This window comes from Seriola lalandi, unplaced genomic scaffold (genome assembly GCF_002814215.2).
Source record: "Seriola lalandi dorsalis isolate HSWRI2012SDOR001 ecotype SW California unplaced genomic scaffold, Sedor1 jcf7180002054409, whole genome shotgun sequence".
In the NCBI taxonomy this organism is placed as follows: Eukaryota; Metazoa; Chordata; class Actinopteri; order Carangiformes; family Carangidae; genus Seriola; species Seriola lalandi.
Window position 1 is genome coordinate 396,504 of NW_019524962.1, and position 19,916 is coordinate 416,419.

General features: G+C 42.0%; 1 protein-coding gene across 3 annotated transcripts; it reads left to right on the forward strand.

Annotated features, from left to right (window-relative positions):
* The first annotated feature begins 427 nt into the window (after nt 1–427).
* upf2 (UPF2 regulator of nonsense mediated mRNA decay) lies at nt 428–19,866 on the forward strand. Of its 3 annotated transcripts, none has more exons than XM_023409943.2 (21): nt 428–493; nt 1,660–2,028; nt 2,197–2,976; nt 3,062–3,222; nt 3,317–3,508; nt 3,594–3,743; nt 3,919–4,022; nt 4,227–4,312; nt 5,261–5,369; nt 5,447–5,560; nt 5,656–5,772; nt 6,019–6,408; nt 7,669–7,944; nt 8,141–8,324; nt 10,427–10,575; nt 11,486–11,590; nt 11,871–11,969; nt 12,309–12,482; nt 15,136–15,277; nt 15,390–15,510; nt 17,386–19,866. In XM_023409943.2, the coding sequence occupies exons 1-21, from the start codon at nt 462–464 to the stop codon at nt 17,393–17,395; spliced, it is 3,864 nt and encodes a 1,287-aa protein (XP_023265711.1). In that variant the 5' UTR covers nt 428–461; the 3' UTR covers nt 17,396–19,866. The 3 variants fall into 3 exon arrangements, with proteins under 3 accessions (XP_023265711.1, XP_023265712.1, XP_087031168.1); XM_023409944.2 differs by having other exon boundaries at nt 17,389–19,866; XM_087175042.1 differs by lacking the exon at nt 17,386–19,866 and adding an exon at nt 15,632–15,982.
* The last annotated feature ends 50 nt before the right edge of the window (nt 19,867–19,916 follow it).

The window sequence follows — 19,916 nt, forward strand, 5'->3', positions numbered from 1 at the left end:
TCCATAAATAAATATGGATATGGTATACACTACACAATACACCAATACAACAATAATGTGTTTGAATATGAATATGAGAAAGTAAATAAATAAAAACAAAATTTCTTATTAATTGTATTTCATTTTAATTAATTTTAATTTGTTATTTATGTTCTATTTAAATTTAAAAATATTTTTATTTATTCATATATCTTCATTTTATTTCCTATTTGTTTTTAAATACTTTTAAAACACCGTTACATGAATAGTCGCCATGAGCATTGCCTGTCGATGCGACACAATTTGAATGAACCAAAATATGACGTTGTTCACGGGTTAAATTATAATGCGATAATATCAAACCATCTAATACGAATACGAAAATTGTGTGAAAAATATAACTAAATGAAATATTTTCAGTAAGGCATAATGTGTGGGGCCATCATGACGGGGTCCTACGTTTCACACGGAAACCGACGCTAATGACCGATGTTTGTTTTGCTACAGTTAGCAGGTACATATTTTCAATTTACTGGAACATTTACACGAAAATGAGGATTGCCAAGCAGGGATTTACAGTGTATATTATTTCAACTTTACACTGTAACGATTTATTGCTCACTAACTATCAGTTTAACGCTGCTAAAACGTTTGTTTACATTGGTTTCTGCGCGTCCACTGAAGCTAAAGGCGTTAGCTAAATGCATTAGCTCTGCCAATGCTAACTGTGTTTTTGTCATTAATGTGTGTTAACGTTTAGAACGTTACTGCGTTTTTACATTGTTATAAAACGGATTACCTTCTCTTACAGCTAAGATTTTACTTAACTCATCACTAACACAGAAGAGCGCTAACTTTAACGTGCTAAACTAGCCAGCTGTGCTAGGCGGCTAACGAGCGGTGTCTGCAACGAAGCTGCTGCGTGGTTGTTTGTTAAAAATGCTATTTTAAACGAGACTCTCGATTTATTTTTTCGATTCTGTACAATTGGTTATCGAGAAAATACAACTAAATATTGTGGGAGAATTCATTTTATTTCGGTGTCATGCGAATCTATAACACATTTACATCAAGCATTAACTATACAGCTGTTTCCATCAGGTTGGTTACACATTAATCCAATTAATTATTTCAAGAAAAGAAAAACTTTGCATGAATAAACCCACTCATTGATGCTCGATCACTCATTGATTCACGGTTGTCTTCCCATTCATTACTTAAATAAGAGGCCAATTTAAATGTCTCTTTTTTTCTAACAACCATTTAAGTCCTTGTGAATCATTCATACCCATCAACCCACTCACATGCTTTATATCATTAAACAAAAACTAGTACGAAGGACAATAAAACAATATAATGATTTTCATTTTTAGTTTCCTCTAAGTCACACACACTGGTCAAAGTCAAGTTTCATCTTTCAAAGCAGTGAACAGACCCATCTCAATAAGAGGAGACAGAATACCAGCTCTCATCTAGGCACAAACAAGCCTTTTTCTTTCTTCGATTCATTAAAAAGGACATCATTTTAGAAAAATAATCCTATTTAATTAGTGCCACAACAATAAGTTGTGCAACAGATGGAATATTTACTCAGACAGTTAGGAGAGTGTTTAAGGATTCTGGAAATGGCTTCAAAATAGCAGTGTTGTTAAACAACTGTTTCTTGTTGTCTCTCCTCAGTATGCCTGCTGAACGCAAGCGCTCAGTAAACATGGATGAGAAAGATGTTTGCTCCTTCAGTAACAAGGAAAAAGAGAAGGACAGAGATGGTGAGAGAAGACCAGCGTCTGCTCGGGATAAAGCAAAAGATGAGGCCAAAATGAGTGGTAAGAAAGAAGGTGGCAAGGAGGAGAAAAGAAAGCGCCTAGAGGAGGAAAAGAAGAAGAAAGAGGAAAAGGAGCGAAGAAAGAAGGAGGAGGAAAAACAGAAAGCGGAGGAGGAACAGAAAAAGAAAGAGGAGGAGGAGAAGAGGCAGCAGGAGGAGCAGGAGAGGAAACTTCAAGAGGAGGAGGCTAAAAGACAACGTGAGGAGGAGGCAGCACTTCTGAAGTAAGTGGTGGTGAACTTTGCTGTTGTCGTCTTTGTAAAGCCTCCTTCTTCTCAGAGGCATAATAGATTCAGCATCATCAATATCAAATCAAAGAAATCCGATGATAGTTTTTTGCTTTTGTTTTGTTTTCATCATATATCTTTATCAATTTTACCTACTTTCTACAGGGAAAAGGAGGAGGGGCATCAGCTGCACCAGGAGGCCTGGGAGCGCCATCAGTGCAGGAAGGAACTCCGCAGCAAGAACCAGAACGCCCATGAGGGTCGACCTGAAGAGGCCTTCTTCAGCCGACTGGACTCCAGCCTTAAAAAGAACACTGCCTTTGTCAAGAAGCTGCGTACACTCACTGAACAGCAGCGGGATTCACTCTCCAACGACTTTGCTTCACTGAACCTCAGCAAGTACATCGGCGAGGCCGTGAGCTCCGTCGTGGAGGCCAAGTTGAAGATCTCTGATGTGGGCTGCGCTGTGCATCTGTGCTCCCTCTTCCACCAGCGCTACGCTGAGTTCGCTCCGTTACTGTTACAGGCGTGGAAGAAGCACTTTGAAGCAAGGAAGGAGGACAAGGCGCCTAATGTGAGCAAGCTGCGCACAGATCTACGCTTCATTGCCGAGCTCACCATCGTCGGCCTCTTCACAGACAAGGAGGGTCTCTCGCTGATTTATGAGCAGCTGAAGAACATTATTAGCACCGACCGGGAGACGCACACTCATGTGTCAGTGGTCATCAGCTTCTGTAAGCACTGTGGGGACGACATTGCTGGTCTGGTGCCCCGTAAGGTGAAACTGGCTGCTGACAAGTTTGGCTTGTCCTTCCCTCCGAGCGAGATCATCAGCACAGAGAAACAGCAGCCCTTCCAGAACCTTCTACGGGAGTACTTCACATCACTCACCAAACACCTGAAGAAGGACCACCGGGAGCTGCAGAACATTGAGAGGCAGAACAGGTGAGTACATCCTTTGTCAACGGGCAATAGAGCTCCTTGGTCACTCTTTGTTGCTCACTATCATACAACTTTCTCCCCTTTTCAGGCGAATTCTTCATTCCAAAGGGGAGCTGAGTGAGGACAGGCACAAGCAGTATGAAGAGTTTGCCACTTCCTACCAGAAGCTGCTGGCCAACACTCAGTCCCTGGCTGATCTGCTGGATGAAAACATGCCAGAGCTGCCTCAGGACAAGACTGTGCAAGAGGGTGTGTAGTTAAATTAAACGTGCTCTTGAGATGTTTGTTTTTACACGTGTGTCGTATTTTAAATATATGTAAATCTCTTTCTCTGCTCTCTCAGAGCATGGTCCTGGTATTGATATTTTCACCCCTGGTAAGCCTGGAGAGTATGACCTGGAAGGAGGGATCTGGGAAGATGAAGATGCTCGTAACTTCTATGAAAACTTGGTGGACCTGAAGGCCTTCGTCCCTGCCATCCTCTTCAAGGACAACGAGAAGAGCGGCCAGGGGAAAGATAAGGATGACGCCAAAGGTATCTTTCATGACTCCACAGACAGATGAAGAAGGAGAGTCTGTCAGTGTTGTTCTGACTGTGCTGCTGTTTCTGGCCTCTTCAGATGGGAAAGAAGGGAAGGACACGGCCAGCACCACAGAGGAGCTGGAGCTGGAGCTGGAGGCTCTGGAAATCACCGATGAACCTCTGGAACTGGAGGGAGCAGACGAGGCGGAAAACGAAGAACTGGCCAAAAAACTACTGGATGAGCAAGGTAAACAAGTCCTTTTCAGAAAAGAATGGTAATTTTACATGTCAACCCAATGTCAGTTGTACCTAGAGATCACACCTCAGTTGTACGACTACAATTATAATCAGTCTTTATATTTCAAACTTGAAAACATAAAGCATGAAACTCCCGGTTTAATGTTTTATTTTTGTATGTGTAGAACAAGAGGACGAGGAGGCCAACACAGGGTCCCACTTGAAGCTAATCGTGGACGCCTTCATCCAGCAGCTCCCGAACTGTGTCAACAGAGACCTCATAGACAAGGTCAGGAGAACGTTTAACACGGTGTACATGTTGTTTATAAGTTAAAATGTCTTATTTTGTGTCGGGATGATTTGATAGAAACAAATGAACAAAATTATACTGTGAAAGCATTTCATCCATATTTCCACCTGACCTCTGCTCTTACATATTATACAGCGTTACAAATGAGTAATGGCAGGTCATGCACTTTGTTTTCTCCTGCAGGCTGCCATGGACTTCTGCATGAACATGAACACCAAATCTAACAGGAGGAAGCTTGTCCGTGCTCTCTTCACTGTCCCCAGGCAGAGGTAAATCTTTGCAAACTGCATCTATATGCTGACCATGAGTATGTAGATAACTTTTAAACCATATGAACAGCTTTGATCGATTTTAAAGCTGCACTAATCCATATTTTTATATTTGCAATGGATCAAATGTCTGTGTTGCCTCGGTGCCCTGGAGCGATTTAGCCTCTTTCAGTTCATTGTATTGATAGATCTGCTGTTAACCACCTGCCCAGCACCAAACAGCAGACAGACACAGTTAGAGACAACGTTTAGCAGCTAAAGAGCCAGATGTTTTTCTGTGCAGTTAGTAGTAGAGACCAGAACAGAGCAAAAAGAGAGGGAATATTGGACTAGATTAATCAGGAGTCCATAAACAAGACTCTGAATTAATAAACATGGATGAATAAATTCAGTACCATACCTGAATGTATCTCATATAGACACAGACAGTGGACTGAAGCTGCTGCTCGGATGTGTAGACAAGGTGTTAGGATGGCAATAATCTACAATTATCATTACTGTCGACTAATTCCATGAAAAGCCAAAACCAACATTGTATTACACCATCTCTTAATTCCTTTTGACTTTCCTGCCTGTGGTGTTCGGCCTCAAGCCCATTGGCTCCTGCTGAGGATGTAAATAAAATAAAAAAAGGCTCAGTAATTTCCTAAAACAGTTGGACACTAGCTTCTAACAAACAGGAGGAAATAGTGCATTTGTTGGGGACTATCTTCAGCGGCGGATTAATACATATATGGTGCTCTAGTGTGTATTTGGCACTGAAGAATAGGACACATCAGGCTTTGGATATATACTACAACATATGTAATGTTGGTTTGGGTAATTTCATGGGATTTATTGACAAGGAAGATATAGACTGTTACCTTCAAACACCAGCAGGTGGTGCTGTTGTCTTAATTTCTAGTCTCTTGCTAATCAGTGGCGCACTGACTCTTCCTCCTCTCTCAGGTTGGATCTGCTGCCCTTCTACTCTCGCCTGGTGGCAACTCTTCATCCCTGCATGTCAGATGTGGCTGAGGACCTCTGCTCCATGTTGAAGGGAGACTTCAGGTTTCACGTAGGTATATAGGCATAATACTCTGAATGACAAGGTTGAATTTTTTTGATAATTTTGTGTGTGTTTTGCGCTTTTAGATTCGGAAGAAGGACCAGATCAACATCGAGACCAAAAATAAAACGGTCAGATTTATCGGGGAACTGGCCAAGTTTAAGATGTTCTCAAAAACAGACACGCTGCATTGTCTCAAGGTGGGTGAAGAATCTGTTTCTGAGATCTGAGGCTTTGTTTTCTCTGAGCTGATTAATGGTAATGTCTTAACTGAACTGTGTGTATGTCCCAACAGATGCTGCTGTCTGATTTCACCCATCACCACATAGAGATGGCCTGCACACTGCTGGAGACCTGTGGCCGCTTCCTGTTCAGATCCCCCGACTCTCACCTGCGTACCAGCGTCCTGCTGGTCAGTACACATCCTCATCGTCATCACAGTGGATCAGCCTGGTTAAAACAGACAATAATAATCCAATACAAATCTTTATTACCCTGCCTTCAAGTGTGGCTTCTCAGAACAGCTGGAAACACTTCTTCCTTCCAGCATGTTTACATGTTAGTTAGTTAGACTGCACTTTGTAGAAATATTGAACATTGAAGTTGTAGTGTTTATGAAAACAGCTGATATTTTGGTCAAATCCTGTCTGCGTTTCAGGAGCAAATGATGCGTAAAAAGCAGGCGCAGCATTTGGACGCTCGCTATGTGACGATGGTGGAGAACGCATACTACTACTGCAACCCCCCGCCCATGGAGAAGACGGTGAAGAAGAAGCGGCCGCCGCTGCAGGAGTACATCCGCAAGCTGCTCTACAAGGACCTGTCCAAGGTCACCACCGAGAAGGTGCTGAGGCAGATGCGCAAACTGCCGTGGCAGGATCCCGAGGTCAAGAGCTACCTGATCTGCTGCATGGTCAATATCTGGAACGTGAAGTACAACAGCATCCACTGCGTGGCCAACCTGCTGGCCGGCCTGGTGGCCTACCAGGAGGACGTGGGCATCCATGTGGTGGACGGAGTGCTGGAGGACATCCGGCTGGGCATGGAGGTAAGACTGTGATGTAATAACACTTACTGACAAAAGACGAGAGGGTTTTGTTTATGTATCATTGATGAGTCCAGAGTGGTGAGGTAATGTGCAGTGAGAGAACAGGAAGACAAACAAAACCAGGTGTAAATCTTGACTGACAGTTTTGACAGCTGATTGAAGCCGTGTTGCTACTGTCATAAGTGTGACGGGCACCGCTGCATGCTGCAGGACACGTGAGAATGTCGCCTGGCACAGTCATGTTTTCACAACACCTCTAACTGTTTCATGTGGTTGAATCTACAACTCTGTGACACCAGAGTATCAACATGCAGAATATTAGAAACTGCTTGTCTCAGATCTAAAGGTCAGAATTATGTAACTCTGATGAGTCGTTCATTTTGCTGTTAATAGATTTGTACCTTTTACTTTAGATTTCTAATGCAGGACTTTTTACTTGTAGCAGAATATTTTTAAAGTGTTGTATGGCTGTTTACTTTAATATAAAAAGAGCAGTTATTTAAAATATTAACCAAAATTGCAACATGACCAAGTGCAGTATTGAAATTGCAGGAGCTGCAATTTTTATGCCGACAGTCAGGGCTGGAGTTTTCAGGTTCTCCGTCTCATTCTTGTGAACATGATATCTCAGTGACGCCTTGAGGTAACTTTGGCACAAACTCTCACCTGGACTCAAGGCTGAACTCATCAGATTTTGGACAAAGTTCACAGTCACAGTGACCACACACTCTTGTGAAATGCCGGAGGTAATTTTATGAAACGTTCACAAAACACGTTTTTGGCCGTAACTCACAAATTGCTACACAATAGCATAATAGCTTATAATAATAGCATAATATGAAGTGATGACGCTTCTGGCCATTGTTCAATACTGTTTCTCAGGAAGAGGAGATTGTGACCATATTTCCTGCAACTTGGCTGGTTGGTTGGTGGAAGCAGACAACCGCAAGGCGGTAATTCTAGTTTTGATAAAGGTGAAATGTGTCTCAACATACCATAAATGAAGCATTGTGATGCTACGGAGATGCAACGGCCTATAAATCATATTCTCCAAACATAAAGGAACGTGTTTGTTTTGTAAAAGTCCCAGAAAAAATCACATCATCATCATATTTTTATGTTTCTTTCAGTGAAATGCAAAAATGACCATTCCCAATTAAATTCTGACTCATATAATTGCAATATGATTATTTTTTTTTTGCATATCGTTCAGCCCTAGTATCGGGTCTGAATCTGTCATCCACTGCTGTCTATTCACAGGTCAACCAGCCCAAGTTCAACCAGCGGCGGATCAGCAGCGCCAAGTTCCTGGGCGAGCTCTACAACTACCGCATGGTGGAGTCGGCCGTCATTTTCCGCACCCTCTTCTCCTTCATCTCCTTCGGGGTCAATCAGGACGGCAGCCCCAGCCCTCTGGACCCCCCAGAGCACCTGTTCCGCCTCCGCATGGTCTGCACCTTGCTCGATACGTGCGGCCAGTACTTCGACCGCGGCTCCAGCAAGAGAAAGCTGGACTGTTTCCTCATCTACTTCCAGGCACGTCTGCTCACAATACACCTCCATGCTCAGTCCTGTGTTATTGTGCACATACGTGAATGTGGTATTGTTCTGTGGATTGACTAATTAATTAATTGACCAATCGTTGCAGCTGTGTACTTTTCTCTATGCAGCCATTTATGCCGTGATAAATCTCAAGGGACTTCAATAAAATGATGTCCTGTGTTTTCTGCAGCGGTACATCTGGTGGAAGAAGAGCATTGATGTTTGGACCAAGGACCACCCGTTCCCCATCGACATCGACTACATGATCAGCGACACCCTGGAGCTGCTCAGGCCCAAGATGAGACTCAGCTGCTCCCTGGACGAGGCCACCAAACAGGTCGCCGACCTGGAGAGGGAGGTGCTCGTCAAGCTAGGTAAGAGTGACACAGTGTGCTCGTATCTAAAGTGTCTATATCCGGCATGTAATTACTGCATGTGTGAAGGATTGTGAGTGTGCAGCAGCCGGTCTCTCCGGTCGATCCGCTCTCTGTCGCCCCGGCTGAGCAGCATTCCCCGGTGTGTAGGAGGACGATCGATCGTGCTGCATCATTCCTCACCCTGGTTCATCTGTCAGACAGGTTCATCTCAGCTAAACGCACATACCTCACACATACACTCAGTCAAAGGGCCCAGACAATACAGAGATTTAAGGAATGATAATTGTGAATTAAAATAAATGAAAAGAAGGACGTCGGTCACCGAGTTTCTCTGTGCAGAGTTTATTAGAGGTGGTTCACCACCAAAAATGTTAATAATGTTTTGGTATGTCCGTGACATGTATCCATGTGTTCCACATCGATTGACAGGAATGTAATCATCTGTTTTCAGAATCAATTAATCACAGAAGTCTTGTTTTTATGCCAAGACTCTGATTCTAGTTTCTCATAGGACATGATTTTTAGGTGTTGTTTGTAAACTGGATATATTTGAGTGTTGATCACAAGTAAATGTCCACAACTCGCAGAAATAACAGAAAGACTGAGATTCATCACATTTTTACTGCTTTATTTTATAACATCAGTGAATGACAAGTCACAAAGTTGGAACTGCTGTTAAGTTCCTATTTGCTCACGTACTGTCTGTACTGTCGTTCATGTTGTCCTACTAAGACTATCGTTGTGACTCTTATGTGAAAGTGACTCGTGCACTTGTGTTTTGTGGGTTTTGTATTAAGACATATTTGAAAAACGACTTTCCAGGAATGCAGAGACAGAAAGAGACAGAACACAATGAGCGAGACAGAGAGTAGGAAGAAGGAAACGTTTGTGTGGCAGGTGTATCTTCAAAGCACGGCAGCACTGGCTTTGTTCAACAGTATCAAGGTGTTGACTTGGAATGTGCAGAGAAAAATGTAGATATTAGCTCCACCCTCAGAGAGAGTGACACTGTGGGACCGACTGCAGGCCGCTGCAACACTCAGATCCTTTACTGAAGCAAAGTTAGCAGGACAACAGTGTAAAAATAAATAAGGAACATGTACCGAAAGTATCAAAAGTAAAAGTACTTATTCGTACTGTGGCTGATTGTTTATGCCATAATTAGATTTTTAATACTGATACAGCAGCGAGCTACTTTGAAGTCCTTCATATAAAGTTAAATCACAAGATGGAGAAATCTTGAAGCACAAGACAAATCTGAGGGTCGTGACAGGATCAGTGGGAGAACAAAGAAGATAAGAGTGAATGGATTTGTTCTTTTGGACTGTTCTCTAATCCTTGTGCTTTTTTATTGAAAGATCAGAGTTTTACTTCTTTGAGCCTCGTTTGTACTAAAACATCTGGGAAATTTAAACCGCAAACAGCTGATTTTTTTCTGTCAGTAACCAATTCTTTAATCTTTAACAACAGTTTGTCTTTTATTAGCTTATTATATGTTTTTACATGACAATCTAACTCTGCGATGTAACTAGTAATTATAGGTGATAAATAAATAAAGTGGAGTAAAAGCATAAAGCAGCATAAAAAGGAAATACAAGAACCTCAGAAACATATGTAAGTTCAATGCTTTAATGTGTGTGTGTGTGTGTGTGTGTGTGTGTGTGTGTGTGTGTGTGTGTGTGTGTGTGTGTGTGTGTGTGTGTGGAGGAGAGCATGATTGATGAGGATTAGAGGCCCCCTAAGTAACACAGTGGTCCCATTGTTTTACTGTTCATACTTGAACTGGGATCAAACATTCCTCGGTTCCCGAGTCACACAAGACCTGATCTTCAACCTCAGGCCGCCTGCCTGACTTCATTTTTCTCACCGTCACCACAGCTGCATAATTAGCTCCTGTAATTGGTTGCACTTCTTATCCAGGTTGACTAATGAGGCAATAATTCCCTCCTGAATATTTGCTCAATTAATACCTGAAGCTTTTGTTTGAGTGAAGCTGCTTCCCCTGGTTGGGCGTGGCTGCATGCATTTTGATAACGATCTCTCATAACCACCTGTGTGCAATCTAATAATCGCACGTTGTACATTGTGTTTTCACCAAGGTATGGCCATGGAGAAGGACGGCCGCTCCAGCGCCATGAGCGAAGGGGACGGGCTTGACGAGGAAGACGACGACGATGACGAAGAGGGAGGCGCTGACACTGAGGAGCAGTCGGGCAACGAGAGCGAAATGAATGAACAGGAAGAGGATGTGAGTCCTTTTGTCCTGATGACCTAACTCTCCAAAACTTCACCTTGTTCCTCTGCCCAACTGCCACTGTTGTGTTGGTGGAGTGACGCTGTGACATGACAACTGATGGCGTCTGTAAATAATGTTGTTCTTCCTTGATGATCTTGTTTGTTTGGAGAAGCCCCTGAAACTGAGGCCAGAACTTGTTTATTGTGTTGGACAGTCACAGATAAAATCATAGTGTGTAATATGAAAAGATTCTGATCTCAAGTCTCCAGCTCCAGTCGCTTCCGGGTGGATTTCTTTCAAACGTGTTTGATATTCGTGACTGACAACAGCTAAAGACTTAGATTAGAGTTTTTCCCTCTTTGGAAATTTGCTCCAACGTTTTCAGACGTGAAGATCGACCGGCAGCTGGTCGATGACCAACGTCGTCATGGGGAGAACAGTCGTATCCCAGCAAGCTCTTTGCTAACTGACAGCTCGCTCTGTTGCCTCCCTAGCATTTTGATATATGATACAAAAATACTTAGTCTCAGAGATTAAATATTTGTCGCTGCCACAGTAGTCTGTCTGAAGATAAAGTGAAGATTCATCTTTTTATTTTATCAACAGCGCTGCTCTGAGGGCCTTAAATGTACAGATCAGAGCTGCAACGATTAGTTGATTCATCGAATTGTCAATCATACGAAAATCGAATAAACGTTTTGGATGAATCACTTCAGCCGCTTATATTAAAATGAATTAAGTGAAAGATTCAATGAATAATCCAACGTATTGGTTCAAATTCTACTCGCTGTTTTACAAGAGCATAAATATGTAGAATCAGAATTTTCATAGATTTTATCAGCAGAATTTCCATTCAGTTAACAGGTTGTGCCTTTTTATTTATTTATTTATTTATTTATTTATTTATTTTCTTTCCACACAGGATGGGTCTGAGAACGAAGAAGAAGAGAGGGAGGAAGAGGAAGAAGAGAACACCGACTACCTGACCGACTCCAATAAAGAAAACGAGACTGATGAGGAGAACAATGTAAGATAGAACATATGAGGAGCTGTGGATAAGAGACTCGGTGCTGAACCCGTAAATCTGTCCACAAATTAAAAAGCAGTGTAATCACCGTCACGATTACAGGATGAGTGATGGTGAATGTTGACACAGACCAGAGGTTGGAGCAGGTTATCATTAACGTCCTAACCTTGGTTCTGGCAGCAAGAGACTATTTTAAATTTAGCTTTAAGAAAACACTGATTTTATGAGACGACAGGGGAACTTTTTATCTGGTTGTGTTTAATTTGCTGCGTCTGTGTAGGAGGTGACCATCCGTGGCGGTGGACTGAAGCACGTGGCCTGCGCTGAGGATGAGGACTTCATTCAGGCTCTGGATAAGATGATGCTGGAGAACCTGCAGGTACGACATCCTGCTGCTCGGCTGTCGGCTGAACTGTGAATGCAGTGAAGTCTTTGCGCCGTGCGGTCACTGGTTTTGCTCGCTTGAATTGTTGTTCCTGTTCATACTGTTCATTACAAGATCCCTGTGTAATGAGGTTTCAGTGTAAGTGAGGGGGAGAGAAAGTTTAGATCATTTAAAAGTTTATTCAAAGTTTGGCAAATTGACCCTCTGTTTTTCTGCTGAAACAAACTTCCCCTCTGCACCCACTTTCCTTCGATCCGAACATCCCAGATTGACGCTTCTTCTCACGGTTAAAGGTACAAACTTCTCCTGACTGGTGTGTTTGTGTCACTGCAGCAGCGCAGCGGCGAGGCGGTGAAGGTGCACCAGCTGGACGTGGCCATTCCTCTGCAGCTGAAGAGTCAGCTGAAGAAGGGGGGCTCCGGACAGACGTGCATCGGGGAGGGAGACTCGGACATCTCCGACACCATGCAGTTCGTCATGCTAACGCGCAAGGGCAACAAGCAGCAGGTAAAAGACACACGAGAATTGTATTAAATCACCTTTAGATCACAGTATTATTATTAATTATCCTTAATCAAGTAGAGGACTGTGTATCTGGGTATATATTGAGTCATCTGAGAGATACAGGCTCCTGCTTTTAACTGTGTCTGTCATGGAATACCTAAGAGCACATGTACAGAAAGAGTCACAGGGTCGTAGCCGGGGCAGATTCTTACCACCAGGGGCTGTGGAGAGAAACTTGTGTTTTCCTGTGGTCCAGAGCAGCAGCCTCCATCTTTTCTTCTCTACTGTCTGACAGTCGCTGTGTCTTCTTCTTGCTTATTTTGCAAAAGGCAGAGATCAGCACAAACAAATGCTTGATCGCCCTTTAGTTTTACCCTAAAGAGGACCTAAGGGACCCAGAGGTGTCGCTGGCTGACAAACAAAACGTCCATGGATACACACAAGGGACAGGACTGTAGTGCGGTTCTTCTGCTCGGTGTCTGGATGTATCTGAGAGCAAACGCACATGAGGAGAGGAGTGATACACTTTCACTGTCTCTGAAATTCACTCACACTCACACACTCTGACCGAGCCCAGGAATAATATTGACTCAGGACGTAGCTGTGTGTTTGTGTGGTTGTATTGCGTTTTTGTGAGGACCAGTTTCAGTTTTAAACCATGGTAGTGCAGACAGGTCTGGATTGTGAGGTCACTACTTCAAAGGGCTGTTTGAAGGTTAATTATAACTGATGTTATGTTATGGGAGGCGGCAGAAACAGGTAGAGAGCATAACATTGACATATCTTCACTTTTTAAGTTTGGTATTTGTGAATTTGTTTGAAATGAGTTGTTTATATTCACATCCAGCAGTTTCAGAGCAACACGATCGTTCACGTGGAGTCGTATTTGTGTCCAGTGTTCCCGCTCTTTATTTTAGCTCTGTGTTTGGTCTCCACCAGCTCCTGAGGGAAATATCTGGCTCTTTTTAGCTGCTAATTGCTCCACTATGTTCACCAGCTGCTCTCTGACTGTGTCTGTCTGCGGTTTGCTGCTGAGCAGGTAGAGGACAGATGCTTTTTACAGATGTGTCTCTGAAAGCAGCTGCTGCAATCGAGAACGACGCTATGAGAGTGAAGCAGAACAGTGAACCTACAAAGAAATGTAATATATAACACATATGTCCCTACATCAAGAGTAATGTTGTCATATATGTTAACTATAAGGATATATTATTATCACTTGTATACACCCTCTGAATATATGAAGATATAAGTTTATAACATAAATAAAATACCTATAGTCAAATGTGAGTTTATTAAAACGACAAACTAATTCAAATTCTATATATTTAAATGATGTAATAATAACATAAATATGTATCTTTTATATTTACATACATGATATCAACATACTTTGGGATGGATGTATATTTATGTAACATATTTCTACAATACAATCATACATACTTGTTTGTATTATCCTGACATTTATATCAATATATGAATTTTTTAGAATTTCCAATAGTTTCCATATGTAATTTTTACATACATAGGATAAATATACATATATTATTTTACTTCATATGTACATTTACTATATATATTGAAATTCAATACACGGTTGAAGTTTGGGTTAGGGGAACACGTTCTGTCGACGATGGTCCTCACAAGCATAGAAAGGCTAAGTGTGTGTGTGTGTGTGTGTGTGTGTGTGTGTGTGTGTGTTTAGGCGAACTGCAGCGGTGGAATGTGTGGTTTGAGGGCAAAGGCTGGCTCTTGTGCTGCAGGGTGTGTCCAGCTTTCTGCCCCAGCTCCAAGGTTTAATGGAGCGTTGAGTCCACACGGCTTCAGTCTGTTTTAAAGGACAACTGCCAGAAACACACAGGCTGAGAAAAAACAAAACAAAACACTTTTCATATGAAGTTTGGAGAGAACACAGAAAATCTTTGTAGGTGTGTTTGTGAGGTGTGTGGATGGGAAATGACTTTTCTCTCTCTGTAAACACACACGGCCTCAGCTGATTTACAAAGCATCCTCTATGTGTGTGTGTTTGTTTTGTGACTGTCCTCACTTCCTCTGCGTGGGATGTACCTGGAACCATGGCCGGATTCACCTCCTAGTGGGGCCCTGGGGAAATCGGTTCTTGTTGGGCCCATATTGAGCCCCAGTGTACATGGCGTTTTCATTATTTCCCCAGACATCCAGAAAGCAGCCAGTACACTAAGGACTGTTTGAGTCGTTTTTATCTTAAGATCTTTAAAGCACATGAAGACACACAAGCTCCTCTCTGTAAAACAGGGGCCACAGGACGGAGGACCCAACATCAGTGATGCAAATGTCTAACAAAATACTGATTAATGCATTTACATACATGGAACTGACGTGGAGTAAACATGGGGATTTGGGGCCTCTGGGTGTTTGCCTCCTTTGCCTGGTTGGTAATCCAGCCTCGGATTGACCCAAGGCCGGTTGGTAACACAACGTATTGCTAACTGTTGCTCTGTGCCACAGGACAAACACTGACCTCCTGTCAGTACAGTGTGTTTGTCTGCCTGAGATTTAAGTCATGTGATGTCTGCGGCGGACGAGGTCGAACCAAACCTGTCCTGTGTTTTGTTGTTACTGGATCCAAGATCTTGTCGGTGTGTCACAGACACAGTGTGCTTCTCGTCAACAGTACAAGATCCTGAACGTGCCCCTGTCATCACACCTGGCGGCAAACCACTTCAACCAGCAGCAGGCGGAGCAGGAGGAGCGCATGAGGATGAAGAAACTCACCCTGGACATCAATGAGCGACAGGAGCAGGAGGATTACCAGGGTAACGCGCCGTGACCGTGGTTACTGATGCATGATGAGAACAGAACCTATACAGTCATGCATTTTTAAATCACTCACCTCTTTTGTGGTGTGTGTGTGTGTGTGTTTTACAGAGATGATGCAGTCCCTCGCCCAGCGCCCGGCTCCGGCCAACACCAACCGGGAGCGTCGGCCTCGTTACCAGCACCCGAAAGGTGCTCCCAACGCCGACCTCATCTTCAAGACCGGAGGAAGGTGAGACGCGAGCCCCACGATTACTCAACGCTGCCGACACTCAAACCGCACAATGTGTTGGGTCAGGGCTCATCATCTTATTCTGTACTGACCCCCTCCCTCCCCTCCCCTCCCTCATCAGTATCTCGTCGAACAGAGTGAAAAAGGCGAGAAATGAAGTGCGTGAGAAGCGAGACAGACAAGAGAGACAAGACAGGAGAGACAAGCAGCAGAGAAACCAGAGATATGTCACGGAGTAGACTAGAGCAGCCGCACACTGTGTGTCCATTATCACCAGAGACGAAGCTTCAGCAAGTTAATTAAAACAAAAAGAAAACACACACAGAGGAAAGCTTTTGTTGAGGACTTCCTGTTTATATTTGCACTTTAAACTGATTCTGATTTTCAGGTTCAAGTGAGATTATTAATTTTTCTTTAAAATCTCTGGAAACGTGGAAATAAAGATTACTTGAAGTTGATACTTTAACGTTAACAGCAGCTTGTGAGTCTTTCTTGCTCCTGTAAAGTGGAGTGACAACACAACATATGATTAAGTCTCCAGGCATTTTGTTAGATACAAATGCATTTGCACAAAAACATGAATTTTTGCTTTGGTGCTATCTTCATATTTTTTCATTTTGTGGCAGGTAAACTCATGTTTTGCCACAAATGTGACTCTTATTTTGGTAAGAAGATTTACAGTTGGTATTTTATTTAACTATAGGAAGAAAATAAAAGACAAAGGAAAAGGGAGCAGAGGATGTGAGACACACAGTCAGTGTAGGGAAGTCAGAGCGTGTCAAGATATAAGATATTGATTTTAAATTACATTAGTCAACATCTGGTCACATGATCAGGCTGAGGATCTTCGATATTCAGAGACTGTATAAACTGTCAGACCGCTGCAGGTAATGCTGCAAGTCACTGAGTTATACAGTTATATGGCAATGTTGGATTTTTGCATTAATGTGTTAAAGTGGCAGATTTTGTCGGTCGGAGGCAGAAATTTATCAAAAGACAAAAATCTCACTTTTGCTTTGGTGCTGTCGTTTGATACTAATATTCCATATGTTTCTATAACGGTGAATCTTTTTGGAGGGAAAAAGATTTTTATCTTTTTTTTTTTTTTTAATACAGTAAAATATAAAAAGATAATAAAAGAGATTTGTCAGGGATTGAATTTACTGGATTATACATATCTAGTTATTTTATGCATAGGCAGATTTTTAATTGATCTTCGTCACTTCGATAATGGAGAAACGTTAAAGCTATAATCCTTAAAGCAGCTGTAATCAATATTTTTATAACATTGTATGAAATCACAACGAACCTACAGAGATTGTTTGATTATAAATTCACCATATCAACTTAAAAGGTGATGACACGTCGGTGATGTGTTCACTGACCCTTTCTGACGGATGTAAAACTCATTCACTGACAAAAAAAAAAAACTCGTAAAAAGACAGCTGTGTTCAAATACTGTTCAGCTGCTGTCGGGGAGTGAACAGGAAACAGATTAAATGATGGATTAATGCAGGGAATACCGAACTCCACCACCAGCAGTGAAAACCAATATAATCAATCAATCAATCAAACTTTATTTGTGCAGCAGTTTTCATACAAGTATTTTACAGATGAGTGAAAAACAAAAAGGACAAAGCCGACAATGAAATACAATAAATGTATTTAAAAAGCTATAATAACATTAACAAACAAAAAATACACACATATGTATAAGAAATTAATAATAAAATACAATAAAATACAATTTACAATAAAGATACAATAAAATTAGTAAATAAAATAAAGTGACAAATAAGTGTTGATTTAGTGAAACTCTAAATGTGTTCCTGTTGCTCAGCACCTCTACAGTAAATGTCCTGCTCTGTCCTCCAGGAGACGCTGATCGGAGTCTGGGCCCGGGCTGAGCGAACGAGCGAGCAAGAGAGCAAATGAACAAGCAAGAGAGAGAGAGAGAGAGCGAGAGAGAGAGAAAGAGAAGATCGGAGAGGAAACCGGTCCACAACGGGGAACGAGTCCTCCAGACACCCACTGATGATGCCGGGACCAGACCACACACACACACCCCCCCCGACCTGAAAACACACTCTTACCCCGCTGAGGGGCCCGAAGCCTGAGGAGGAGAGACAACAACCGGGAGCCTAGGGGAGGGAGGGGGGGGTCAGAGGTCAAAGGTCAGACAGATGGCTCTCTTTTCTTTTTTGTCTGTTGCCTGAGATGACAAAAAAAACACACACACAACTGTCTGGACCAACTACAAAGATGACTGAACACCTGACCGGCCGACTGATGGCGAGACGGACAGGAAGGGCGGGGGGGATGAACGGATCGCCCCCCGCCGTCGCACCAGCTGGAGGAAAAAGCGACTCATATTTAGGAGTTAAAAACCTGCGAGTGGGTAAAAAAAAATTTACACAAGACTAGCAAAAGATACAGATTTTTTTTTGTCATTAGTTTTTTGTTTTTTTATTTTGGACTCGGGAACACGTCTGCTCGGTCTGAAGCAGCGCTGTGACGGAGACGAAGGACGGGAGTGCGAGGATTTAACACTGGTGGTGTGTTCACAGACTGTTCGCCCAGTGACGCAGAGGAAGACGATGATGTTTTATACACGGACAAATTATGAGGTTGAAAAGGTGGAAAAGTGACTGATGGTTTGGTCCTCTTGTTCTAGATTCAGAGTGGTGCATCACCACTTATTATCGTCAATATCGATCAATCTGCAGGTTATTTTCTTAATGAATCGTCAGAAAACACTGAAAAATGGCCGTTATAATGTCCCCACATCTTAAGCAGATGTTTTAAAATGTATTAAAACTTCTTATTTGATTCAACCAACTGTCAAAAAAACCCAAATATTATAATAATATAAAATAATAATATTTTACTGACAAATAAAGCAAAGAAAAGCAGCAAATCTTCACATTTGAGAAGCTGGAACCAGTGCATTGTGGGAGTTTTTGCTTGAAAAATTGCTAAAAAGATTAATCAGTTATCAAAACAGCAGCAGATTATGTGATTGTATATTTTATCTATAATCAGTCCCAAATTATAAAATTCTATCTAGGAAAAGTAATTAATTTTCTGTCAGTGAACTAATTGATTAATCAACTAATCATTGCACCTCATTGCGCCTGTCACTGCCTTTATGACACTTGTAAACTGTAAATGTTCTACTGTCATAAACACCTCACCAGCACTTAACGATGTGGTAACACTATATTTAATTGGTCTGTTGTTATCTGTTTCTACTGTTTAATTTTTCACTAATTAGAGGGAAAATAAACTGATCTGAGGCAGTTAGTTAAGTTTAGATGTTAATCAGAGCTGAATCGATTGACGGATAAATACTCAGATAATAGATTAATCATTTGTCTTTTTTTTGGGGGGGGGAGGGTTGCGATTATTTTAATTATCAATTAATCTGCAGTTTATTTCCTCAGTTAATCGATGAATTGTTTGGGGTTTAAAACACCAGACTGCAGAGATAGAAGTCGGAGCTCGAGGTGCTGAAACTAAAACAACATTTGTTCTTGAAAAGTTTCTGTTTCCAGTCTTTGTGCTAAGCTAAGCTAAGCTAAGCTAACTGGCTGCTGGTCTTAGCTTTACATTTACCTGCAGACATGACAGTGGTGTCGGTCTTCTCATCACTTAGCTACAAATGGAGCAGGGAAACATGAGCGATAAAAAACTGTTTACTACTTTAAAACAAAACAAAACAAAAAAAACAAACTCTGAATCTGAATCAACCAGAACCAGAGTCTGACTCCATCAGACGCTTTCCCATCTCGGCCTCGTTCACACTCCTTGAAGATCTGGAAACCTGACGGCGTCATGTGACCTGCTCACACTGATGGACACCTGAGTGTACATAATCGTCACTTTTTCCAACTTCTGTCTCATTAGATGTTTTTTTTTTTTCTTCTTGTTTGTTTTTTTTCTCCAGAATCAGGAGCATCTAAGAGTTAGTTTTGACAATATTCAGCTTGCTTTGATTTGGATTTGTGTAGTGTAACGTGTTTTTTTTTTTTTTGGACAAATGGATAACCGTGTGCCTGAGAGTCTTCCTTAGTGACGACAGTGACTATATTTTAGATTCATTTTATCTGTGGAGCCTGTAGATGGATAAATGTGCTCTGTATTCTGCTGCATGGGCCTTTTTCTGCACCAGCTCTGTGTCTTCTGTAGTAAAAGCGTCCGACAGTGGCTCTAATCTAGTTTGTCTGTGTCTAGATTCAAAAAAAAAAACTATCGTTGTTTTTTCCTGCAAGCAAAAGAAAACAGTAGCAGCTTCCAGCTTTTGTGTTTTCGGCTCATGGCGGACAGAAATTATCACAATAAAATATCTGAAGACGATGTCTGGGAATCAGGTCAGTCGTGTGTCGATGGCGTGTGCGTGTTTGAGA

Bases quoted from the DNA above. Each gene is read 5' to 3' on its own strand.
- upf2 (XM_087175042.1), top strand. From the start codon at position 462: ATGACCGATGTTTGTTTTGCTACAGTTAGCAG. The intron at 5,370-5,446 runs GTAGGTATATAG...TTGCGCTTTTAG, and splicing joins AGGGAGACTTCAGGTTTCAC to ATTCGGAAGAAGGACCAGAT. The intron at 12,483-15,135 runs GTAAAAGACACA...TCTCGTCAACAG, and splicing joins GCAAGGGCAACAAGCAGCAG to TACAAGATCCTGAACGTGCC.